This window comes from Crotalus tigris, unplaced genomic scaffold, assembly GCF_016545835.1.
Source record: "Crotalus tigris isolate CLP2741 ecotype Arizona unplaced genomic scaffold, ASM1654583v1 scf7180000021037.190999, whole genome shotgun sequence".
Taxonomy (NCBI): domain Eukaryota; kingdom Metazoa; phylum Chordata; class Lepidosauria; order Squamata; family Viperidae; genus Crotalus; species Crotalus tigris.
The window spans coordinates 85,001-112,247 of NW_024098320.1; the positions used below are offsets into that span (position 1 = coordinate 85,001).

Consider the following 27,247-nt stretch of genomic DNA (forward strand, 5'->3'; position numbering starts at 1 on the left):
ACGAGTCATAAAAGAGCCAAGGTTGCCTACCCCTGCACTATACCAAATGATTCGTTTGCTTCATTGCCATACTCTTTCTAAAATTAGGGTGTGAAATTATTATGTGATTTTCTTCCAGAGACCACCCATCCTATATTTAGAATAAATAAAATATACCTACAGGTAGTCTTCAATTCATGACCACAATTCAGCCCCAAATTTCTGTTGCTAAATGAGACATTTGTTAAGTGAGTTTTGCTCCATTATACCACATTTCTTGTCACAGTTGTTAAGTGAATCACTGCAGATGTTAAGTTAGTGACACGGTTGTTAAGTGAAACTGGCTTCTCCACTGACTCTGCTTGTCAGAAGGTCGCAAAAGGGGATCATGTGATCCCAGGACGCACTGCAACAGTCATAAATATGAATCAGTTGCCAAGCGTTTGAATTTTGATCACGTGACCCTGGGGATGCTGCAACTGTCATAAGTGTGAAAAGCGGTTGTAAGTCACTTTTTTTAGTGCTGTTGTAACTTTGAACTGTCACTAAATAAACTGCTGTAAGTCAAGGACTACCTGTACAATACCATTCAGCCTTTTAAAAGAAAATGTGCAAATATATATGAATGTCCTTCAGCTTTTGTTCTTAACTTCTCTAACTCCATGCAGGACTAATTATTAGAAGCACACATTAGGAGTTGGGAATAGGTGGTAAATCTGTGATTCTGACTTTTTCAAGAAAAAAAAAAGCTGCATATGGTTTGACAATTACTCTTTCCTATTGATTATTTTGCTCCAATATATGGAGGATGTAGTTAGATTTGAACATTATAATCCGTTTGAATTACTGCTGCAAAATAAGAATTGCACTGTGGTATGGTTTTAATCCTCCAGCTTTGAAATAATTGTGCTTTAGGGCCTAGAGTGTAGAGTGATAATTACATTTATATCTAGTAAATTGTGTTGATTACATTTATATTCTTCTTTCCTTTTAAAATGCCCAAAGGAGCTTTATCTCCAAGGAGATGGCGGATAATACGTAAAAACATACGAATGAGCATAATCTCCTTTGTTTTTGGAATTGCAAAATGGAATATTAAAAAAAATCAATCTCACAGCCTCTTTGTGTTATGAAAATTTCAAAAAAATAACCTTACCTCTGCCGTCTTTTCTCTTGTAGGATAAGTATGATGCCTCTGGGGACATTCCTTCTCCCTGTTCTGTGTTTCCTGGGACCAGCCATTCCACAGGAACTATGGTACCCCACCTTTTCACACAATGCCACCAAATTTATTCACTTGATTATGGATCCCGATTCAGGAACTCTGTATCTGGGGGCTACAAACTTCCTTTTTCAGTTGACCCCAAACCTGGTGTTAGAAGAAGCGGTTTCCATGGGCCCGATCTTGGACAGCAAAGATTGTCTTCCTCCTATTTTCAAGCCGGATTGTCCCCAAGCTCTGGAGACCGACAACTACATCAAACTCCTGCTGATCAACTCGCTGGAGAAGGAACTCATCGTTTGCGGCAGTGTGTGGCAGGGAATCTGTGAGAAGAGGAGTCTTGGTTTCATTAAACATGTCCTCTTCCAACCCCGGACACCAGGAGACACTCAATATGTGGTAGCCAATGACCCCAATATTTCCACCGTGGGGCTGATAGGTTACTCCAGAGAAAATGTGCCACTTCTCTTTGTTGGCCGAGGATACACCAGTCGGGGTGTGGGAGGCAGCATCCCTCCCATCACAACTCGCAATCTCAGGGCCCACCCAGGAGAGGTGCCAGGGCCCGATTCCCACTCCATCTTTTCCTATGAGGAAACAGCCAAGTTGGCTGTGGGTCGACTCTCCGAATATAGCCACCATTTTATCAAGTCATTCACTCATGGTTCCAGTGTCTATTTCCTGTTCTACCGGCGTGATCTCAAGTCGCAGTCCAGGGAATACAAGACGTACATTTCCCGGATCTGTCTGGACGATGCCCACTATTATTCCTATGTGGAGCTGCCCTTGGTCTGCAGGAACCAAACGAAGACCTATAGCCTCTTGCAGGCAGCCTACGTGGCACAGGCAGGGGGAGAAGGACACGTTGGAGATGCACTTTTTGTGACTTTTTCTGCCTGGCAGTCTTCTTTGGGGAAGCTGAGTGAGGAATCTGCACTCTGTGTTTATCCCATGGAGGAAGTCGATCACTTCATAACTCAGACCAGGGACCTTTGTTATACCAAGGACGGGAAAACGGAGGATGGCAGGGAGGTGGCCTACATTGAATATGATGTCAGCTCTAGCTGTGTCCAGCTCTCAGCAGTAAGTGCCCTTTTATTAAATTTCTACACCACCCATCTCATCTAAGTGACTCTCGGTGGTTTATGACATCATATTTATTGCATATGGATGTAAATCTATACAGGGTGTACCAAAAGTCGGGGCCCATAGGCAATTTGTTATATCAATTAGGTTAAAGGTTTGAATGCGTTGCCATTTTCTTCTAAAGCCTTACCTATTTGTTTGATGCATGACCTTTGAACAACCTAATATTTTCTCTGAAAAAAAATTAATAAAACATATTGGCCTTTGGGGAACTCACTTTGGGTATATCCCATGCATATAATTCACATGGTTTTGAATGGAATTCCCAGGCAATTTGTCATTCAGGTTTTCCCATAATTCCCAGTCATATTGTTTTCCAAGCTGATGATCCCTCTTGACCTTTAAGAAGTTTGCTGGAGGACATGGTCCAAACGCTATGATGCAATACTAAGGATGATGATGATGATGATGATTAGACTTTTGTCCTGCTCATTCATTCATTCATTTTTCTTGAATTCAAATTGACGAACTCACCTAATACTCCTGCCATCTATTTTCCCCATGACATTTTTTTTCATTTTTCTTTTAAATTCAATTAAAAATAAGCAGCTGATAGGATTACTTTGAAGTCATGCATTCATTCATATTCCCCTCCCTCTGTGTCATATCAAAAGTATAACTTGGTACCAATTTGAAAGAAGGAGGGAGGAAACCAAGGCCTTTGTGTGTTAAGCTGACCCGGACTAACCTATCTTTATCAACATCATAATAGATTCTGTGCTGTTAACCATTTTACTCTGCACATAGGCTGGATTTTCCCTGCTAGCTCCTCCACCTATTCCTTCCATCATCTTATGCAAGGAAAATGGGGGCTGGCAATTAAAATTAAATTAATTAAAACTGTGGTGATGCCTTCCCTTTTGTTATGTGCTATCCTCCCTTTCAGAGTCAAGAGGAGCACTGGCCAGGTAGAAGACTTGGAAACAAAATTACTTTTTGATATTGATTGATTGGTTATGTGCCGTCAATTCACTGTCAACTCTTAGAGACCACATACAATAGATAGCAATAGCAATTGACTTATATACAGCTTCATAGTGTTTTTCAGCCCTCTCTAAGCAGTTTACAGAGTCAGCATATTGCCTCCAACAATCTGGGTCCCCATTTTACCAACCTCGGAAGGATGGAAGGCTGAGTCAATCTTCAGCTGGTCAGGATCAAATGAATCAAACTCCTGGCAATGAGCAGAGTTAGCCTGCAATACTGCATTCTAACCACTGCGCTACCACAGTTCTTAGAGATATACAGTAGATAGATATTGTATCTTATAGATATAGATATTCTCCAGAATGATCTGTCCAAATGGGTCTTTTAAGTCCTCTTAACAATGCATCCATCGCCACTGGAACTGAACTCATCCACCTTGCTGCTGGTTGTCCTCTTCTTCTCTTTCCTTCCACTTTTTCCAGCATTAGAGTTTCTCCAGAGATCTGAGTCTGTGTAGAATGTGTCCAAAATAGGATAATTTGATCCTGGTCATTGGTTCCTTGAGTGAGAACTCTGGTTCGATTACCCTTTGATGGGACAAATTATATTCTTTAACTTTTCTATTAGTCTGTAGAGGCTCACCAAGTTGTAAGGAAGGCATCTCTCATATGAAACAATCTCTACCCATGTACTTGCCAGGGACCATAAAATTCCCAGATCTGGCCAAGAGGCTGTATCAAGCTCAGCACAATATGCCTAGGATTTATAACTACCATTCAGCTGAATTCCCAGAGGGAATTCATAGGGTCCTTTCAGTTGGGGAGACTGAATGGCAGCAGGCCAGCCAGCTTAGAATTAGTCTCTCTTCACTGATAGATGCTTTTGGGCCTAATTCAGCACACAGGTCATTTCTGATCTAATTTATGAATGATCTGCTTTGTTAGTCACAGAGTAAGACCAACTAAAGCTGGTACAGAGGTGAATGAAGTTTTACATTTAGGCAGGAAAAATCAAAGGTACAAGTACAGATTAGGCTAGACCTGGCTTAAAAACAGTAACTGTGAGAGGGACCTTGGAGTCCCAGTGGACAATCACTTGACTATGAGCCAGCAGTGTGAGGCAACAGCCAAAAAAAGGTAATAGAAAGCCTGGGTTGTATACACAGAGGCATAGAATCAAGATCACGTGAAATATTAGTACTGCTTTAGTAAGATCACCCTTGGAATACTGCAGCCAATTTTGGTCACCACATCACAAAAAAGGATGTTGAGAGTTTGGAAAAATTCAGAGAAGAGCAACTAAGATGATCCAAGGCCTGGAGACTAAAACATAGGAAGAACGGCTGCAGGACTTGGGTTTGGCTAGTCTAAAGTAAAGAAGAAATAGGGGACACATGAAAGCAGTATTCCAGTATTTGAGGGGTTGCCACAAAGAAGGGGGGGGTGTCACATTTTGCTCCAAAACACCAGAGGGCAGGAGAAAAAACAATGGTTGGAAACTGATCAAAGAGAGAAGCAATCTGGAATTAAGGAGAAACTTCTTAACAGGGAGAATAATTAACCAGTGGAACAGCTTGCCTCCAGAAATCGTGGGCGCTCTATCATTGGAGATTTTTAAGAAGGGACAGTCACTTGTCTGACAGTCACCTGTCTGAGATGGTATAGGTTCTCCTGCTTGAGCAGGGGGCTGGACTAGAAGACCTCCAAGGTCCCTTCCAGCTCTATTCTATTCTATTTTAAATCCAGAATTCTCTTTTTGTAATAGAAGTAGTAGACATCAACAGAGGTTTTTCAGTATAAGCCGATTCATCCTGTATTCCTGAGCATTTGGCACTGAGAAGGATATTGGCTTTGATCCTGGAGGAGGCGTGCAACTATCATGAGTACTGATATTTTTCTGTCTATTAATTTTTCTAATTCCCTTTTAAAATTGCCCAGGCTTCTGTGGTTTGACTTATGTCCCAAGTGAAAAGCTTCTTCTTGCCTGTTCAGAATGTCTCATAATTCAACTTCACTTGATAAGAGAGGGAGAGAAGCTTGCCTGCTGCAAGTTAAAACCAAAGCCAGAGCATGATGCAGCTGCTTAAAAGGCATATGTTATTTTAGGGTTCATGATCATCTGCATAGAGTAACTAATGGAAATTAATGGTTCTACTTTATTTTGCCCTGCTCAGATCCTATTTGGAACATTGTGTCCAATTTTGGGCACTACAGTTGCTCATCTGTCAAAGATGTTTTTCAGTCTTGGCATCTATATGCTGTGTGGAATTGGCTGGGGAATTCTGGGAGCTGAAATCTACAGATCTTAAAGATGCCAAGGTTGTAAAACACTGCTCTAGGGGGGTTCCTATCCAGAGCAGGGGTTAGATCAGATGACCTCTGGGGTCCCTGCTAGCTCCATGATTCTGGTACTCTACACTAGTGGTCCCCAACCTTGGCGACCTGGCCTGGCGCGGTATGTGTGTGAGTGACAGGCACATGTGCGTGCACACAGCTCCATTAGTGCAAGCGGCAGGCACACGCACTCTCCACTTGCACAAATGGAACTTTGCACGTGAGCAGAGAGCACCTGTGTTCACATACGAAGCTCCATTCGCACGAATGGAGGGCACTTGAGCAGAGTGCGTGGAGAGAACTCGTGAAGCTCCATTCACATGGAATAGAGCTTCACGCGTGAGCACAGGCGCCTTCCACTCAAGCGCCCTCTGCTCGCACAAGTGGAGCTTTGTGCATAAGTGCAAGGATCCACCATTCACACGAGTGGAGTTTCACGTGTGCGCACTTGCCCATCGCTTGCGTGGCCCGGTTTGAAACAGGCCATGACCTGGTAGTGGGCGACAGCCCGGGACTTGGGGACCCCTGCTCTATAAATGCCTCTCTATCTACCCAAGTGTTTCCTTAAAAGGAAGTTGAGTACTGTAATTGCATCCTTTTGTAGCTTTTCCAGTTTAATAGTATTAAATTTGAGCCCCAGAATTAAGCGAGCTTACAAGATAGATTTATATGAAAGAGTTAGTTCTGGATTCATTTCTTTTTTTAATATAATCTTTATTGAAAGTTTTAACTGCAATAATAATAATAAATACAAACTAAAACTAACATTTCTTAAAGTTCCTCCTCACTTTCCTATAGAAAACAGCTTCCCTTCACTGCACTAACCTGACATTTCAATAAGCTAGCTGTCATAACCTCCAGATGTGTTGCTGTCATTTTACATCTCATCAGGCACAGGAAGGTAAGGTGTAGAGCAGACATGTCAAACACAAGGCCCGGGGGCCGGATGTGGCCCGCGAAGTGGTTTCATGTGGCCTGCGAAGCCATCCTGGAAACAGTGAGGGAAGGGCCCCTGATGCCTTAGCCCTGGCCCAGGCCGGCCGGGAGCCAATGTACTATTTTGTGGTGGCCATTTTGGTACTTGCCCTGGTGGACCATGTCTTGGCACTTGCCCCGGTCCCACCCCTTTCTGCCAGAGACCCTCAGATCTGTCCTGCCCAGGCCCCCACTGGCACCCTTGACGTGAATGATGTAGAACTGGCCACACCCACCCAGTAGGCCACACCCACTCCATCCACACCCACCCAGTAGGCTGCACCCACTCTGGCCACACCCACCTGGCCCCCCAAGGGCAACCGCAATGCTGATGCGGCCCTCAGTGAAATTGAGTTTGACACCCCTGGTGTTGAGAGTACCTGGCCCCTTAAAGATTGTTTGGTATTTTTTGTCACTGGCCAGCTGGGTGAGAGAACAAACTGCCATTAGCAACAGGAAAGCAGGAGTCTTGTTCAGAAATGCCACACAGGAAGAAACGGTGATCTTGCCTGATTTGAGATCCCAAGAAGAGATACAAAATTAAAGCTTTCCTTGCCTCTTCATTGGTCCTGATTTCCCTCTAGGCCAGAGGTAGTTCTTTTCTGAAATCCCTTGGCCTTCTTTCTTAGAGAGACACTTTCCTTCTAAACCCTGGTTCTCATAGATCAGTGTTTCTCAACCTTGACAATTTTAAGGCATGTGGACTTCAACTCCCAGAATTCCACAGCCAGCAATGCTGGCTGTGGAATTCTGGGAGTTGAAGTCCACATGCCTTAAAATTGTCAAGGTTGAGAAACACTGTCCTAGATCAAAGCTGGGCATTTTATGGCCCCTTGGCTCTATCTGGCCCTTTGGATGTCCCTGTCCAGTGTGCATGACCTCAATCGGAAATTAGAAATCAAATGTAAATGAGTGTATGCCGTGCACGCAACACTGCATTGCTTTTATTTTGAAGGCACTTGCTGTTTTTTTGACCCCAGATTATGTATGTGCATGCATGTGTGCCTATGCACCTTCACAGCCCTATTGGATAGGCCCTCCGCAACAGTCCCAGTTTGTCACGTGGCCCCTTGAGAAAATTAATTGCCCACCCCTGTCCTACATTGATTCTGAAAGTGCAAAAAAAAAAAAATTCCTATATTCAGCTGTATATCAAGGAAGATACTATAATTCACAGGGCATGTCTTTTAATTCAGGGCTTTTCAACCAGTGGTACAGGTACCACCTGTGGTACATTGGCACGTGTCAGGTGGTACGTGACCATCCTAGAAAAGTGGTAGCGGGGGAGGGGAATGAGCTGAACCGGTGGCAGCACTGCACAAGCCTGAGCGAGAGATGGCTGGAGCTACAGGGCTGTCAGGGCTCACCGGAAGCGCTAGGATCAGTGCCAGGCTCCAGCTGGAGCTCGGCGCTGATCCTGGTGCTTCCACTGAGCCCAGAAGAAGCGCCGATCAGCTGGAATGTTGCAGCATCTCCAGGGTCTTGTGATTTACATTCAGATGCTTGGCAACTGACACCGTCATATTTATGATGGTCACAGTGTCCCAGGGTCATATGAAGTGACCAAAACCTGCTGCAACCACCCAGCAGACGGGGGGGGGGAATAAAAACCAAACACTCCCCACCCCACCCCCACTGCCAATTCTCAACAGAAATGCTCACAACAATGAAAACCTTGGACAGGAGGAAGAGCGCCACCAGGCGGGCAGGCAGGTGTCTTGCTCGGCTGTGGCTTGTGGGGCACTTTTTTCAATGCCATTGTAAGTTTGAACAGTCACTAAGCGAACTGTTGTAAGTCGAGGACTACCTGTACTTCATCACTTTTTTCCTTTTTTTTTTTTTTGATCATCAAGTTTTTGACACCTTGCTAGGCGACTGGTGGTATTCAGATGTTGCCATATCCTAAAAGTGGTACAATGGGTGAAAAGGTTGAAAAGCCCTGTTTTAATTGACTCAGGTAAACACTGCCTTCTGTGTGAGACTTTTGCACATCACAGACAATATTTAATTTTGTAATTGCTATTGTAGCAGTACTAAACAGAAATTCGTAGCATCATAATTAACTTCACTACACAAGAGAATAATAGGCAATTTAAACTCTGTGTGGGTTGTTTTGTTTTTTTTCCTGCTATAAATTGAACCTCTAAATTGTTATTTCAAATGTCCTAATCATATGCTTCAAAAATAATTAACTCTCCTTCTCTCTCAATACACACAAACACTTTTGGTAGTCAGAGAAACATAAATGTTTGCGGATGGAGATTTGTGCTAGATGAAATGTTTGCTAAATGATTTGTGATCTCGACTTCCGTATTATAAAGCCTCTATTTGGACTGAGTGCTGTGAAAAATATTTCCAAAGTTTTGCTGCTGATGGTGTTACCTTCCTTTTGTGGCGTCCTCCAGATGTGTGAACAAAAATCCCAGAAATCTTTGCAGTGCCCATTTTGACTGGGGAATCTTACCACTGTATTAGGAGAGCACCCAGACTGGGTACTCCCTCTTAGATTAGGGGTGTCAAACTGCTGGCCAGATGCATCATAGCAAAACCGCGCCCACCCCATTGCTGGCAATGGCAAAAAAGTCATGCTATGTCACGTCACGTGATGTTGTGACACCCCTGCTCTAGATTGATGATTCTGTGATGGAAATTGTCCCAATATCTGGAAGATATCAGGTCATCCTAAAACACATCAGCGTAGTTTTGATAAATCACACTAAAGATCCATTCCCAAGAGGCTTTTGGGAAGCTGAGTAGGGAGAACCAGGCAATATCCTTTGTTGTTGTTTCTCCTGTCTGTAATTATTCTTTAGTGCCTCTAACATCTAGACAAAATCTTGAAGGATGAATATAAGAGGAGCTATTGTAGCCAGTTCTTTTTGAGGAAGGCCATGCTCGCTCGTGACTATGGCTGCATGTTATGGCAATGAGCTGGAAAAATTACATTGTGCGGATCCAGTTTTTTCTTCCTTCATCTGTCCTGGACAGAATATTTTAAACGGTAACGGCTGAGGGGCTTCAGGGGTCAACTGCTTTTCAATTCTGAGAGCAAATGCACAAGTGAATGCACACACACCCCCCTTCACAGCCCCATTCTTCACGGTTTCTTTGCCCTATATTCAAAAAAAGGCTCAGGCACATGCAGTTCAAAGGTAGCTGGGGATAACAAAATCTGTCCAGGTCTTGGGAGACAGAGCAGAAGAAAATAGAATAAAAGAAGAGAAAATGGCTTTCTTGCCACTCTGGTTCTTCCTGGCAACGGAAGAGTTAAGCTTCCTCTTTTGGCACTTCTCTGATTTAAGCATCTTCCTGTTCACCTACCCCACCCCCAGCCCCAATTTTGCAGCTGCTTGGCCAGCCTCCAGATTCCCAAGCATAGCTTCCCATCAAATATTCATCCTGCTTTTAGGAGAGAGGTGAGGGTGACAGGGAGGATTTTTAGAAAACTACAGCCAGCCAAAACTCATCAAAGGAGGGAGGAGGAGGAGGAGGAGGAGGAGGAGGAGGAATCGAACAGGAAGTGCCAACTACTTGTTGGAAAGTGTCACGTTGAAAATCCCCATCCCTGAGCATTTACTGGGATGGCTGTTCACACCTAGCACCAACTCAGAATTTACAAATGATAGTTCAAAAGCTCACAGTTACAACACTGAGCTTTACCGTGTTCCCCACTCAGCCAATTCGCATGCAAGTTAGTCCTCGAGTTACAACCATTCATTTAGTGACAATTCAAAGTTGCAACAGTAGTGAAAAAAGTGACTTATGTCCATTTTTCCCACTTGTGACCAATGCCTGTGATCAAAATCGGGATGCTTGGTAACTGGCATGTATCTATGATGGTTGTGGTGTCCCAGCGTGGTGTGATCTCCTTTTGTGACCTTCTGAGAAGCAACCTCAAGGAGGAAGCCAGATTCAGTTAGCAGCCATTTTGCTAACTTAACACTTGCGTTGATTCACTTAACAACTGTGGCAAGAAAGGTTGTAAAATGGCGCAGAATTCACTGAACAGCTGTCTTGCTTAGCAAAGGAAATTGTGGGGTACGTTGTGGTCATAAGTCAAGGACTACTTGGATTATACTTACAGCCAGGGCTTTTTTTCTCATAGAATGCCCAGAACGGAGTTCCGGCACCTTTTTTTTTTTTTTTTTAGAAAAAAAGCACTGTCCCAGGCAGTATCTTTTGGGGAGGGAGGGAGGGAGGGAGGGAGGGAGGGAGAGAGAGAGAGAGAGAGAGAGAGAGAGAGAGAGAGAGAGAGAGAGAGAGAGAGCAACACAGTGTGTTGTTTGGGAAGAACCAGCTACTTAACAGCTTGTTACAAATCAAGGAGGATGATATTTTTTTTTATTTCACCTCTGGCTGATTTCATTAGATTGACAAGAATTTAAAATTCTCAGTGGTTAAACAGCCGAAGTGAGAAAACCTTATTTCTTCCCCAGACATAACTCCTAAACTGAAAGAGGGAAGATTTGGGACTTTTGAGTGTAAGAAATAAGAGATTAGTTTATTTCTGGTGTAGAACAAAAACTAAACCGTCTCAGAGGGGGAAAAAATTCTCTGAATTTATTGAGTTCTAAATAGGTGTCCTTTCCAGCTGACCCTGCTTGATGGACTTAAGATTCTTGACAAAAACAAAAAAAGATATTCAGGTCCCAGTTATTCTTATTCCTGTATTCCCTTTTATTCCAAATGAGGGTTGTAACCGTCCAGGAACTCAGATGGGTGCCTCTTGTGACTCACACAGCAGGTTGATGTACAAACACTGCAAGATGGTGAAAGACATAGGAGGATCTATGATGACCTGCAGATCAGAGGAATGTTAAAAGTCCTGACTACCCAGACTGGTTTAAAAGTGTGATCTCTCTGCCATGAGCTACGATAAATGGAGTTATTAAGGGAAGGAGCACACACACCAGCACCCAAACTGGAAAACTGCATTCTTCTCAATTCCTGGTGGGTGTGTTTCCTTTAGTTGTAGGATGCCAAGAAGGAGTTATTTTTATATTTTACATTTTTATTTGTTTAGGGCAGAAAAGAACAGAAAGATGAATCAGCTCTATCTGGATGAAAAGCAGGAAGTAGGTCTCTAGATTTGCTACTGCAATGGAGCACTAAATTAGGAGAGACTTTAAGATGAAAAACTGGTGAAGAGAGAATTGTGTTGTGACATCCTGAATGGTAATTCTAAAATGGTATCAAATACAGGTAGTCCTGTGCTGTCCTCCTTGCTCACACGCACACACACATAACTGTGGTCTAGTGCATAGCTGGCCCAGGAATTCTGGGAGTTGAAGTCCACGAGTCATAAAAGGGCCAAGGTTGTCTACCTCTGGTAGTGAGTTTATTAATATTCCCCAGCAATTCCCTTCACCAGAAAACCCAGAAATGTCCCAATTAAGTCCAGCCATAAGCAAATCAATGCTAGCGCACAGCGCTATGGCTGAAGAATCCACAAGGCACTTGAACATTTCTCAACCAAAAGAAATCCACCAGGCAAACTTAAATCCACAACATAAGAGAGTTCACGAGACAAGAAAAGTCCAGAGTTTCTCAGGCACAATTTAAGTCAAGGCATGGTGTCAATCTAAAGCGAGACAGGAATCACCATGACCAGAAAACACATAGGAAACAAACAGTTCAAACAAATTGTTATAAGTTGAGGACTAACTATATAGCAATAGCAACAGCACTTATATACCACTGTGCTCTCTGAGTGGTTTATAATGTTGCTCCCAACAATCTGGGTCCTCATTTTACCAACCTTGGAAAGATGAAAGACTGAGTCAACCTTGAGTCCATCAGGATCGAATTCCAGACTGTGGGCAGAGTCAGCTTATAGTACAGATATTCCCTGATTTACATTCATTTACTGACCATTCAAAGTTACAACGGCACTGAAAAAAGTGCCTTATGACCGTTTTCCACACTTAACGATCGTTGCAGCATCCCCATGGTCGCATGATCAAAATTCAGATACAACTGAGTCATATTTACAATGGTAGCAGTGTCCTAGGGTCATGGGATTACCTTTTGAGACCTTCTGACGATCAAAGTAAATGGGGAATCCAGTTTCATTTAACAACCATGTTACTAACTTAATGACTGCTGTGATTCGCTTAACAACTGTGGCAAGAAAAGTCGTAAAATGGGGCAAAACTCACTTTACAAATGTTTCACTTAGCAACATAAATTTAAGGGTTAATTGTGGTCCTAACCCAAGGTCTACCTGTACTGTATTCTAACCACTGCGCCACCAGATTATAGATGTAATCTTTAAAAGAGACCCCCCCCCTTTCAAACTGCCTTCTAGGTTTGGCTCTCATTTCATCCTCTCAAGATGTAAAGTATCAACTTGTTAGATAATTTGAATGCCCTGGGGGGAGGGGAATCTGCAGGGGAGGATAAAAAAAAAATTAAAAAGAGAGAGCAATAAATGTAAAAAAAAAATGGGCAAGATGTTGATTACATAGTACTGGTCACCATCTTGACCGTCTTAACTGTTGGTCTTTAGATTTTCTTTGCCGTAAAAAATATTCCTTTACTCTCACTAACAATTACATGTCCACTGGGCTAAACACTGAGGCCAGATGCTGTGAGTAATACCATTATGGGTGATTGCCATTATAATGTCTTTATTGAAATAGATGTACGGTATCAAAATAAATCTCATGGTTGAATGAAAAAAAGATCTGTGGGAAGGACCGTCCTATCTCCTCAGTATTGGCTTAGTACTGTACGATTCCAGCCACATAAATATGCTGTATAGAACGTGGACTTACCCAGTGGTTTGAGAACTTAACCTTTAGCCTTTAATTTAAGGGAGGATTTTTAAAAAATCTCTTGTGTGGTCATCTCCACATTCTATCTCTTAGTTTTATTGCCAGAGGCAATTTTTAGCTTGGTTGGTTCCTGACAGTGGTCGTTCTCTCTTCTTTTTTAGGAAAAAGTCTTGTTTTTTCCTCTGCTCAACTTTGCAGTCAGTCCTTCTGTACAAGTTTTTTTCTGGAAGTCATTTCTTCAGGCAATTCCCAAGCCAGCTTTGGTTTCTTTTTTCAGTTTTTCTATTTGGTAGACAGCTAAAATCATCAGACAAAAGATTAGCTGGATCAGTTCCTCTACAAAACGGTTGACCTGGCTTTCTGATGATCTGAATGAACTTCAGCAAACGTGTGTTGTTTCACATTAGGGTTCAGGTGACAGGAAACTCAGAAGGACAGGTAGTCCTCAGCTTAACGACCCTAATTGGAACCAGGATTTAGTCACTAAGTGATACTAAGTGATCATTTAGTCATTAAGCAAATCTGGCTTCCTTGCAGGATGCTGCAACTGGTTATAAATGAGCAAATGCCCCAAAATTGTGATCATGTGACTATGGGGATGGGAGGGTACAATGGTTGTAACTTGGAGGACAGGTTATAAATCACTTTTTGAGAGAGAGAGAGAGAGAGAGAGAGAGAGAGAGAGAGAGAGAGAGAGAGAGAGAGAGAGAGAGAGAGTGTCCTTTGAACAATCAAGGCTTACCTCTATGTGTATCTGAATCAATTTGCACGTGACATGAAGAATATTAAAAAGAAAAAGAAATGCATGCTTGAAACATGTTTTCTTTTTCTGAGGAAACACAGTCTTGCAGGACCCCGATGGGGATTGGCCTGCAGCTCAGGGAGGTTTCTGCCTCTGGCCTTTTGCTTTTAAAGACCATTTGCAGGGATACTTTGGAAAAAAAATAGCTTTCAGGGCAATGATTGGCAGGAAAGGAGCACAAAGAAGACAGGGCTGTTAGTCTTCCTTTCCCCACAACACCGTTTTATGGCCTGGATCAGAACCCAGCATAGTGACCAGTATCATTTGCATGGTGGACAAGCTTTTGTCATCTGCCTGAAAAACCACAACATGCTTTCGAAACTTCAGAGATGCCCACCAGTTCCAAAAGATTAGAGCAGGGGTCTTCAAACTTGGCCCTTTTATGACTTGTGGACTCCAACTCCCAGAATTCCTCAGCCAGTGATTTATGACCTGTCCTCCAAGGCACCGCTGGTTGAGGAATTCTGGGAGTTGAAGTCCACAAGTCATAAAAGGGCTAAGTCAGAAGACCCCAGGATTAGAGATCTTTTTGCCAGACTTTCCGTAACTAAAATAGATTCCATGTGAAATGCTGGGCAACAGCATAGCTGAATGTCCCAAGCAAATGTGCTCCCTTTCACAAAAGAGTATATCTGTTAGAATAGAACAGAACAATAGAGTTGGAAGGAACCTTGTAGATCATCTAGTCCAACCCCCCCCCCCAAAGCAGGAGACCCTATACCAGGGCTTTTCAACCTTTTCACCTATTGTACCACTTTTAGGATATGGCAACATCCGAGTACCACCAGTCGCCTAGCAAGGTGTCAAAAACTTGATAAAGTACAGGTAGTCCTCAACTTACAACAGTTCATTTAGTGACTGCTTGAAGTTACAATGGCACTGAAAAAAGTGCCCCCCAAGCCATAGCTGAGCAAGACATCTGCGTGCCCGCCCGGCCGCGCTCTTCCTCCTGTCTGAGGTTTCCATTGTTGTGAGCATTTCTGTTGAGGATTGGCAGTGGAGGTGGGGTGGGGTGTGTTTGGTTTTTATTCCCCCCATCTGCTGGGTGGTTGCAGCAGGTTTTGGTCACTTCACATGACCCTGAGACACTGTGACCATCATAAATATGAATCAGTTGCCAAGCATCTGAATATAAATCACAAGACCCTGGAGATGCTGCAACATTCCAGCTGATCGGCACTTCTTCTGGGCTCAGCAGAAGCACCAGGATCAGTGCTGCTTTCCAGCTGATTGGTGCTTCTTCAGGGCTCAGCAGAAGCACCAGGATCATCACCGAGCTCCAGCTGGAGCCTGGCAGTGATCCTGGCGCTTCCGCTGAGCCCTGAAAGTCCTGAAGAAGCACCAATCAGCTGGAAAGTGGCACTGATCCTGGCGCTCCCGCTGAGCCCTGACAGCCCTGCAGCTGCAGCCATCTCTCGCTCAGGTTTGTGCGGTGCTGCCACCAGTTCAGCTCATTCTCCTCCTCCGCTACTTTTCTGGGATGGTCGCGTACCACCTGCCAGGTGCCAATGTACCACAGGTGGTACCCGTACCACTGGTTGAAAAGCCCTGCCCTATACCATTTCTGACAGATGGTAGAAACTTCTTGAAAGCTTCCAGTGATGAAGCTCCCACAACATCTGAGGGCGATCTGTTCCATTGGTTGATTGTTCTCACCGTCAGGAAATTTCTCCTTATTTCCAGGTTGAATCTCTCCTCCTGTTTTCTATAAGACTGTCTTCTTGGACCCAGAGGGCATCCTGCCTCTTTAAATTTAGCTCGTAGGATTTCTAGCCAGTTCCAGGAAACAATTTTATGCAGGCTAGAGAGTGGAAGTCCTGGACAGGCCCAATAAATCAAAACTGGCTTACTCATTTGTTTAACTGCTGTAGTCCAATGAGTCTCTCCGTTGATTTTCATGATAAAATATAGCATCCTGCATATTTACATTTGCACATTGTTTGGCTTTGGAAAAGAAAAGCCAAGGCTCTGAGATAAGAAAACCTAGTCTGAAATGAAGTCTGTCAATGCAGCTAGCTGATGAATAAGCAGCCACAGAAATAATGACAAAGGATACAAATGATAGCAAGAGATAAGTTATAACTGTGGTGGTGGGAGTTGCAGAACCTTTGACTAGCTAGATGGAGGGGTTTTCACCTCCCATCTGCTTACTAAAGCAGGCTGGGTCACAAGGAATTATGGGAATTGTGATCCCAAACATCTGGAATTGCCTTATATTGGACTAAGGGATGAACTGGTTTCATAATGATTTGGGGGGGGGGATACATAGCTGGCTTATGGCAAATCTAGACAGCATCCTAAAAAGCAGAGACATCACCCTGCCAACAAAAGTGCGTATAGTCCAGGCCATGGTTTTCCCAGTTGCAATGTATGGCTGTGAAAGTTGGACCATAAGAAAGGCTGAGCGCCAAAGAATTGAGGCCTTTGAACTATGGTGCTGGAGAAGACTCCCGCGAGTCCCTTGGACTGCAAGGCGTTCAAACCGGTCAGTCCTAGAAGAGATCAACCCTGACTGCTCTTTAGAAGGCCAGATCCTGAAGTTGAAACTCAAATACTTTGGCCACCTAATGAGAAGGAAGGACTCACTGGAGAAGGGCCTAATGCTGGGAAAGATTGAGGGCAATAGAAGAAAGGGACAACAGAGAATGAGATGGCTGGATGGAGTCACTGAAGCAGTAGCTGTGAACTTAAATGGACTCTAGAAAATGGTAGAGGACAGGAAGACCTGGAGGAACGTCCATGGGGTCGCGATGGGTCGGACACGACTTCGCAATTAACAACAACAACAACATAGCTGGCTGCTTTTTTGGTTTTTGCAGGTGTCTGGCCCTGGAGTGTTGTTGTCAGACTCTAACTAAACAGGCTGGCTTAGGTCAGCTTCTAATTAATTTTGGTCCTTGAAATACAGGGTGTCCTGCTTAGATAAATTATGCTATTGACACCAGTGCACTAGGAGACCTAATAAGATGTTAGCCTCCTTAATAATAATAATAAAGTTGGAAGGGACTTTGGAGGTCATCTAGTCCAACCCCCTGCTTAGGCAGGAAACCCTGGCCTACACCATTTCAGACAAATGGCTGTCCAGTCTCTTCTTAAAAACTTTCAGTGTTGGAGCATTTACTGCTTCTGGAGGCAGGTTGGTCCACTGGTTAATTGTTCTAACTGTCAGGAAGTTTCTCCTTAGTTCTAGGTTGCTTCTCTCCTTGGTTAGTTTCCATCCGTTGCTTCTTGTCCTGCCTTCAGGCGCTTTGGAGAATAGCTTGACTCCCTCTTCTTTGTGGCAGCCCCTGAGATATTGGAACACTGCTATCATGTCCCTCCTCGTCCTTCTCTTCATTAAACTAGACATACCCAATTCCAGCAACCGTTCCTTATATGTTTTAGCCTCCAGTTCTCTAATCATCTTTGTTGCTCTTCTCTGTACTCGTGTTGCTCTTCGGAGTACTCTGTGTTCTATACTCTTCTCTGTACTCTTTAACTATCTTATTTTCTCTTTGTTGGTTTTGGGCTTGTGGTAAGGGAAGGGATAGAAGAAGCAATAGGAAAACCTGGAAGGGTGTTAAATGGAGGATAATTCCATTTCCATCAAATCCCAGAGAGCAGGCGAAACACAGGCACAGCAGAAGCCCTGTCTAGACTACAATCTTGGCTGCCCAGGCCAAGGAACAATTCTGAAATAGCTATCTTTTGAGTGTTTGCACTAATGCTATTGACACTGAGGACTTGTGATGGGATCTAGTGAGGAACTGGATCCCCAGGAGAGAGGGGGTGCATTTCAGAGAAGTAAGGGGCAACTCAGCCCAGATGTTATGTGTGAGAGAAAGAGGGCGAAGACAGCCCCTCCCTAATAGTTCACAGAGTATATGGTAGATGCAGATAATAGAGTACTTAGTCTGGCAAGATAGGTGGTAAACAATAAAGACATCAGCTTTCAAGAATTACCATGTGTCATTCTTGGTTTTGGGCCTGACAAGACTAATATTCAGAAGTGTCCAACCTTGACAACTTTAAGACTTGTGGCTGGAGAATTCTGGGAGTTGAAATTCACAAGTCTAAAGTTGCTCTAGCTGATTCCCAGCCCTTGGCTAAAGCTTGGGGAGGCAAACAAGCCCCCTCATTGCTACGTGATGACTAGGGAGCCTTTACCAACTTCAGGATTGATAAAAGTCCTCCCAGGCTCACATCTTACCCTTAGGAATGGTAATGGACTCTTGTTTGCAATCTGAAGTTGATGGGGACACGTGTAGAAAAAAGTGGGTTTGGGGAATGACCAGCAAATGGAACAGATAGCGGTGTGGTAGGGATCAGGCTGGGTTCGAATCATTGCCCCGTCAACGTGGAAGAAGAACAGAGCTTTAATCAGAGGAAGCCATGTGCTTTCGGTTGTAAATTAGTCCATCTTCTTTCAGATTCTGCCCAGGGTTGTGATTTATAAAGTGGTGATTCAGAGAGATAGCAGCCCTTGTCTACTGCACTCAGTGAGTTGACGTATTACCTAGCCTGCTGAGCAGGAGCTTTGCACAGGTCTGCAAAGGACTTCGCTGAGAGAATAACTTGTGTCTCTCCCAGCTAAGACTTCACATTCAGAACAGGTGCTGGTGAGATGACAAAGATAGGCAGTGCTCCAGAAACGATGATTTTCAATTCATGCAGCCTAAGCGGCTTGATGGACAGGTTGCTCAGAGGAGCGAGGCCAAGCCTCATGCATTTTGGACCTGCGCCCATCTTGGCTGACTACGAGGAGTGGAAATGATAAATCCCTACTTAAAGGAGTGCTGTGTGCTAAAGAAGCTGATTGTCAGAGACTTTATTAAAGTCCCCTCCTGCCATTTTACATGATTTATCAGCTTCTTGTAACCTTTCTTTTCTGAGTACAGTTTACGAGTGGGTGTTGGCATCACATATCCAAGTTTTTCTTGGATTAGTCTAATTATTTGGGCCCACCATAAGCTGAATTCAGATTTACAGGTAGTACTCAATTTACAACCATCCATTCAGTGACCATTCAAAGTTACAATGCACTGAAAAAAGTGGTTATGACCTTTCCTCGCACTTATCAACCATTTGCAGCATCCCCACAGTCAACGTGATCAGAATACGGTTGCTTGGCAACCAGCATGTGTTTACAATGACTGCAGCATCCTGGGATCATGCGATTGCCATTTGTGACCTTTCCAAGAAAATTCAATGGAGAAAGCCAGATTCGCTTAGTGACCATTTGATCTACTTAACAGCTGCAGTGATGCACTTAGCTATGGCCAAAAAGTCATAAAAACAACCTTGCTTAGCCGTGGAAATTTTGCTCTCAGTTGTGGTTGTGAGTCGAGGAATAATAATAATAATAATATACTGCAAGGAATCAGTCAGTATCTGACAAGGAAGAAACAGTGCAGTTCTGGAAGCAGATATGGGATAACCCAAAGAAATACAACAAGGATGCGGCTTGGTTAAAAGAGGTGGATGCAAATAAAACAGAAGTTGAAATGAAAGAACTAGTAATAACAACAAAACTGGTAGAAAAAAGAGCAAAGAAAATCAAAAATTGGTCAGCACCAGGTGAAGATGAACTGCATGGGTTTTGGTTGAAACATCTAACTGTTATACACCCACTCATTTCCAAGCAGTTCAACAATATACTACAAGGAGGAGAAATTGAAAAGTGGCTAACAACTGGGAAAACCTACCTAATAATAAAAAAATCCAGCAAAAGGGGCAACACCAGGCAACTACAGGCCAATTACCTGTTTACCAACAACTTTCAAATTACTAACTGGTGTGGTAGCTGATGCAGTACAACAGCATCTAGTTGAAAACAATCTCTTTCCACCTGAGCAGAAAGGAAACCGCCCCAATAGCAGAGGAACAAAAGATCAACTCCTAATAGACAAAATGATCTTGGAAAACTGCAAGAGAAGGAAGACCAACCTGAATGTGGCATGGATTGACTACAAAAAGGCATTTGACTCTCTGCCACATGATTGGATAATAAAGTGCCTAGAAATAACAGGAGTCAGTAGAAACATCAGAAAATTTGTGCAAAGATCGATGGCACAATGGAAGACACAGTTGCAGATCAATGGTGAGAGACTGGGAGAGGTTAATATCAAGAGAGGAATATTTCAAGGAGATTCATTATCACCATTACTATTTGTCATTGCACTGTTTCCTCTGTCAACAATACTGAATAACTCAGGACATGGCTATCAAACATCAAAAACATCTGCCAGACTATCCCACCTCCTTTACATGGATGATCTGAAGCTGTATGGAAAAACATCATCTGAAATAGAATCGCTGCTCAACACTGTCCGTATATATAGCCAAGATATTGTAATGGAGTTTGGCTTGGACAAATGTGCCACACTTACTATCAAACAAGGAAAAATAGTGAAAACTGAAGGAATCAAGATGCCCCACGAAAATAACATTAAGAGTCTGGATGAGGAAGAGTACTACAAATACTTGGGTATCCTTCAAGCTGACAACATCAAGCACACTGAAGTCCAGAAAAAGATTAGAGGTGAATACATCAAGAGAGTGAAGAAGATCTTAAAGTCCAAACTCGATGGAGGAAATACCATAAAGGCAATCAACACCTGGGCAATCCCAGTCATTAGGTACACAGCTGGAATAGTGGACTGGACTCAAGCAGAACTAAAAGCAATGGATAGGCAGACCAGAAAAATAATGACAATGAATCATGCCCTTCATCCACGCAGTGACATTGATAGACTTTATCTACCAAGGCAAATAGGTGGGCGTGGAATGCTACAAGTACATCAGATGGTTGAAGAAGAAAAAATGGCTTTAGAAGAATATCTGAAGAACAATGATGAAGATGCACTGAAATTAGTATATCAGGAAGGCTTACTAACTACCGGAGAGACCAAACTGGCCTACAAGAAAGACCAAATGAAGAACAGAATAGAGGCATGGGAAGACAAAGCACTACATGGCCAATACAGGAAAAAAATAGCTGGGAAAGCAGATAATAATAAAACCTGGCAATGGCTAAGAGCAGGAAAATTGAAGAAAGAGACCGAGGGACTAATTCTGGCTGCACAAGACCAAGCCTTAAGGACAAATGCATACAAAGTCAAAATTGAGAAGACAGCAACAGACAGTAAGTGCCGCCTATGCAAAGAAGCTGAAGAAACAGTGGACCACTTGGTAAGCTGTTGCAAGAAGATCGCACAGACTGATTACAAGCAGCGGCATGACAAAGTAGCAACAATGGTGCATTGGAAGATCTGCAAAAAATATCATTTGCCTGTAAGCAAAATCTGGTGGGATCATAAAATAGAGAAAGTCATAGAAAATGATAAAATTAAACTGCTCTGGGACTTCAGAATTCAAACAGACAAGCACCTGCAACATAACACCCCAGACTTAACAATTGTCGATAAGAAAGACAAAAAAGTCTGGATAGTGGACGTGGCAGTGCCTGGAGATAGCAGAATAGAAGAGAAAGCACTGGAGAAGATAACAAAATACAAAGACCTACAAATAGAAATAGAAAGACTGTGGCAAAAGCCAGCAAGGGTAGTACCAATAGTCATAGGCTCCTTGGGCGCAATCCCAAAACAACTGGAGCACCACTTGAACACCATTGGCATTGACAAATTTGCTATTAGTCAATTGCAAAAGGCGGCCTTATTAGGAACTGCTTCCATCCTGCGACGATATCTGTAATACCATCAAACATCCACATCTGCCTATCCCAGGTCCTGGTAAGGACTCGATAGGTAGACAAAATGCCAAATCCAGTCTGAACATCTGGCTGACTGTGCGATGATCAATAATAATAAAGTTGGAAGGGACCTTGGAGGTCATCTAGTCCAATCCCTTGCTCAGGGAGGAAACCCTATACCATTTCGGACAAATGGCTGTCCAGTCTCTTCTTAAAAACTTCCAGTGTTGGAGCATTCACAGCTTCCTGAGGCAGGTTGTTCCACTGGTTAATTGTTCTAACAGTCAGGAAGTTTCTCCTTAGTTCTAGGTTGCTTCTCTCCTTGGTTAGTTTCCATCCGTTGCTTCTTGTGCTGCCTTCAGGCGCTTTGGAGAATAGCTTGACTCCCTCTTCTTTGTGGCAACCCCTGAGATATTGGAACACTGCTATCATGTCCCCCCTCATCCTTCTCTTCATTAAACTAGACATACCCAATTCCAGCAATTTGTATTTGTATACTATTTTATACTACAGCACCTTCCCCTTCCGTGAAGCCATTTCTTCCTGGCCTGTTGGGCTACTGTGTTTTCTCTCCATGGGCAGCTGCCATTGTTTTATAATTCTGTGGATGATCCAGCGGTGACCTCTGCATTAGGGCCAAAGATAGTGTGGGAAGGCGGTATGAAGGTAGCCAACATCTGGAAAAGCAAAAGAAAGGCACGGGGAACTGTGAGGTGTGAAGGATCACTAAAGGATAGACCAATATACAGAGGAGGCAACCAGTCCCTGCATGGATGGAAGCAAAGGAACAGTCAGTTGGGCCCTTAATGGCTGTAGTCCAAACAGAGCACCAACTGGTTCCAATGCCAGCCCTGTGCAATCCAGGCCAGATTTTCTGAAGCTGGTTTAAGGAGCACCCCCAGAAACAAGCAGTTTAAGCTGCAGTGCAAAATTGCCTTAGATCAGTGATGGCGAACCTTTTAGAGACCGAGTGCCCAAACTGCAACCCAAAACCCACTTATGTATCACCGGGTGCCGGGTGGGTGTGGCCCACTCGGGCGCAGTTACAACGGGCGTGGCAGACTGGGTGGGCGTGGCCACTGGATGGGCATGGCTGCAGTAGTCATGGCAGACTGGGTGGGCGTGGCCGGGGTGGGCGTGGCCACCTCGATGTTGCTTATGGGGAGGGACACCTGTGGGAGCCGGGCAGGGTTGGGGGAGATCCAGGAGGTCTCTGGTGGGTGGGATGGTGAGCTCCCCAATGGCAGCTCCAGGCTGGCTGGCCTTAGGCCAGTGATGGCGAACTTTTAGAGACCACATGTGCTGGAGTGATGGCACGTGCCCACAGAGAGGGCTCCGCGTGCCGCCTCTGGCACGCATGCCATAGGTTCACCACCATTGCCTTAGATTATTCCAGCACAGTCTTAATAAAGGGCAGAATCCATATAGTTCAGAAAACATAGACGGTAAGGCAACTGACTGTTTTGTGATTTAGAGACCACATAACTGAGTGCTTTGATCGGTTGTGATGGCTTCTGGTTTATTCTGGAATACAGTTCCTCCTGCTGGTTCTTCTCTATGAAACTCTTAAGGCATTTATAATTGAAAAAGTTAAAGGTGTACTTCCTCTTCCCGTATGTATCTGCTCCTGATTTTCAAATCCTGGGAAACATTCTGCAAAGAGGTCCTTACCATGCTTTCAGTCAGCAATGAAAACAATTAAGGTTTTGTTTCTGATATTGTCTCCCGATTGCATTGCGATGAATGCCTTGGCTTCTGATTTATTTATTTTATTCCCAGATATCTCTCTCTTAAATTTACTTATTTATTTTATTCGTAGACACAATTCATTACATTTTATTACATTAACTTGTGCCTTTATATGCAGTCCAAGTAACATGAACCATTAACCAAGATGGCGAATGCAAGTACGTTATATTGTTGAATAGTTTTATCTAATGCAGTGGTTCTCAACCTGTGGGTCGGGATCCCATTTGGGGTCGAACGACCATTTCACGGGGGTCGCCAAACAACGCAGTCCGCCATTGTTTCCCCCTTTTCCTTAGCTGTGCTACTCCCTTTTATTCTATTGGCTTTTGAAAGCCAATAGAATAGACTCTCTTGAATAGAGTCTAATTCTATTGGCTTTCAAAAGCCAATAGGAATTGTCCAGGCTGTCTCTGCCCTGCTGAGCCCGCCAAAAGTCCCATTCTGCAAACGGTGCTGCACCAGTTGAGTAGTCCTCGATTTACAACCGGTTGAGTAGTCCTCGACTTACGACCGGTCGGGGGTTGCGGCATTAAAAAGGTTGAGAACCACTGGTCTAATGGTTGGACATTGTCTCCGTCACTTAATGGTCAGAAGGTGTTTACAAATATGCTGATGATGGTAGTAATGATGGAATATCTTTATCTGAGTTATTATGTCAAACATCAGCCAAGGGGGAAAAAAAGCTCTATTGTTACTACTATTAAATTACATGAGGAGACTATCTTTGTCAAAATTATGGAAGGAGACAACATTGGTTGGTGCGCTACACAACTTCTTGTGATTTTTCTATTCTGTTCCCATCCACTTACTACCCACTTACTTTGAGATGTTGAAATCCAGACATCTTAAAGTTGCCAAGGTTGAGAAACGGTGCCCTTGGCAGTGATGAGTATTCTTGAACTCTATCATGGTATATATTTGTGTCAAAACCACTGATCATGTTTTCTTCTTCATCCAAAGGACACTTTGGCTGCCTATCCTTGTGGTTCGGACCACACTCCCAGCCCCATGGCGAGCCGAGTACCACTTGAAGCAGCACCAGTCCTGGAAAACTCAGTTGCCCGACTAACTGCCGTGGCTGCCAGCATCGAAGATGGACACAGGGTTGTTTTCCTGGGTGACAGCCAAGGCCAACTACACAAGGTAGTAAGCTCAGACTGGAGAGGAAGGTGTGCTTATATAGATAATGATTTTATTATTTCTCAAAGTTGGTTTTTACTGCCAAGAGGAGGATAGCTCTCTATATGCCTTGCCCCAACAGAAATCTGAGTCTATTTCAGGAAAAATTATTACCAATAGAAGAGAATATTTGTAGGTCAGGGTTGAACTGTGGGGTTCTAGGTGCTCTCTGAGCTTGATGGTTTTCTTGAAGACATTTCATTACCTAATTAGGTAACGCCATCAGTGCTAGTAAGGAATGGGGTTTGCTCTCTGTCTATAGATCAAGTGGTTTGTCCTGTCAGTCTTAGTGGAGTGTTCTTGACATTTTTTTGATTAGGCTGTTGTTTACTGCTTGCTTGCCTGAGTTAGAAAATATTCATTATATAATGAGTGCAAGGGTGAATAGCCTAAAATGTATAAAAAATAAACATTTGTGGTTAAAAAAAAAACCTCACACAGATTATGAAAGTGAATATATGTATGTAGTGGTTAAGATATGTGACCAGAATTGGAGAAATTTAGATTCAGGTTTCCACAGAATTAACTGGGTGGCTATAGGCCAACAACACTCAAGCTAATGGCCTGATTGGAAAAGGTTTTGGGAATGAAATATAGGCAGTCCTCACTTAATATCCCTAACTGGGACTGGCAATTCCATTGCTAAGCAAAGTGGTTCTTGAGTGAAACATCACATAACCTGGTTGCTTAGCTATGGCAGTTCCAACAGTCCCAGTTGTTGTCGTTAACAGCAACCTGCATGGTTGTTAGGTAAAGATTCAGCTCAATCCAAGCCATTCCTGCCTTGGTTGACCCCAACCTCAAGCTTTGGTTCTTCCAAGACAAGAGATGCTTTCAGAAGATCAGTAAGCCAAAAGAGGCCAATTCTGACTAGCACTGATGATGTTACCGAGTTTGGGTAATGAAACGTCTGCAAGAAAAAGACCAAGCTCAGAGAGCACCAAGGACCCCTCATGTCATCCCTGACCTATAAATACTCTCCTTTATTAGAGGCCAACTCATTTCTTCTGTCCTGTGTGAACTGCCTCCAGTTCAGTTCCTCCCCTCTGCCCCATCTTTGCTCTCCCTTATTTCTGCCCAGTGCAGCATGGCCAAGGTGAAGAGGCTGCTGTATTCCACTCTGCCCCCCCAACTGGGGACAGCAGTGAGGGGTGGGGACAAGCCCACTGCCTGGCTTAGCCCCTGTGCTACCCCTTGGATAACAACAAGAAGAAAGACTGCGGAAAAGAGCAACAAAGATGATTAGGGGACTGCAGGCTAAAACATATCAGGAATGGTTGCTGGAACTGGCTATGTCTAGTTTAATGAAGAGAAGGATGAGGGGGGGGGGACATGATAGCAGTATTCCAATATCTCAGGGGCTGCCACAAAGAAGAGGGAGTCAAGCTATTCTTCAAAGCAACTGAAGGCAGGACAAGGAAGCAATAGATGAAAACTAATCAAGGAGAGAAGCAACCTAGAACTAACAAGAAATTTCCTGACAGTCAGAACAATTAACCGGTGGAACAACCTGCCTCCAGAAGCGGTGAATGCTCCAACACTGGAAGTTTTTAAGAAGAGATTGGACACTCATTGGTCTGAAATAGTATAGGGTCTCCTGCTTGAGCAGGGGGTTGGACTAGATGACCTCCAAAGTCCCTTCCAACTCTGTTATTCTGTAAGAAGAAGGTCTGTTGGAGGTGGTGGCCAGGGCTCAGTGGTACTGAGGTGCTGTGAGGGCTCTGCCAGCACTGGGCATGGCCCCGCCTCCACGAAGCATGGAGGAAGTAGGAGGAAGATGTAGCATCCTCTTCATCTCGGCCATGCTGTGCAGGGCAACCAAAATAGGAGAGCCAATGAAGGGGGGGGGGGAGATAAGCAGGACGTTGCCACTATCATCAATGTGCAATGGTTGTCAAATGCCCGGATTTTGATCACATAATTGTGGGGACATAATTTCAGATCACATGAATTTCAGGGATGGTAAATGAGAGGACTGGTCATAGATATTTTCTTTTTTTTAGTGCCATTGTAACTTCAGTCGCTACATGAAAGCTGGTTAAGAGAGGACTAGCTTGTAAGTGGAAATTTCCGTGCCTGCTGCCTTGAACTCCCAAAGAAAAAATGCCACATAAATGTAGTAGATAAAAGAATATTGTTACTTTATACTCTCACACGCGTGCTTGGCTAGTTTCCCTAATAATTCCATTGATTCTACCTGTGACCACATTAAAGGCCACACCCGCTTTCAGACAAAATAAAACTGATCACAGATCTCTAGAAACTTAAGTGGCTTTTGTGAATTGAGCAAATTCTGACAATTCACACAGCTGCATCAATGACTAGAAACTTAAAAAAAAAAAATAGAGTCTGAGACTCCTCAACTGGCACCAACTTCTGTATTTGTGGTAAATCATAGGAACAATTATTATTATTGTTATTGTTGTTGTTGCTGTTATATTCTGTTATTCTATTATTATTATTATTATT

The 27,247-nt window shown here is 43.5% G+C and overlaps 1 protein-coding gene across 7 annotated transcripts in view; it reads left to right on the forward strand.

Annotated features, from left to right (window-relative positions):
* Positions 1-27,247, forward strand: part of PLXNB1 (plexin B1) — a 180,345-nt gene that overhangs the window by 76,105 nt on the left and 76,993 nt on the right. For all 7 annotated transcript variants that reach the window (XM_039369307.1, XM_039369310.1, XM_039369311.1 and 4 more), the window contains 2 exons: positions 1,159-2,284; positions 24,560-24,742. In XM_039369307.1, the coding sequence (XP_039225241.1) occupies positions 1,159-2,284; positions 24,560-24,742 (1,309 nt within the window). The remainder of the gene's footprint in view (positions 1-1,158; positions 2,285-24,559; positions 24,743-27,247) is intronic.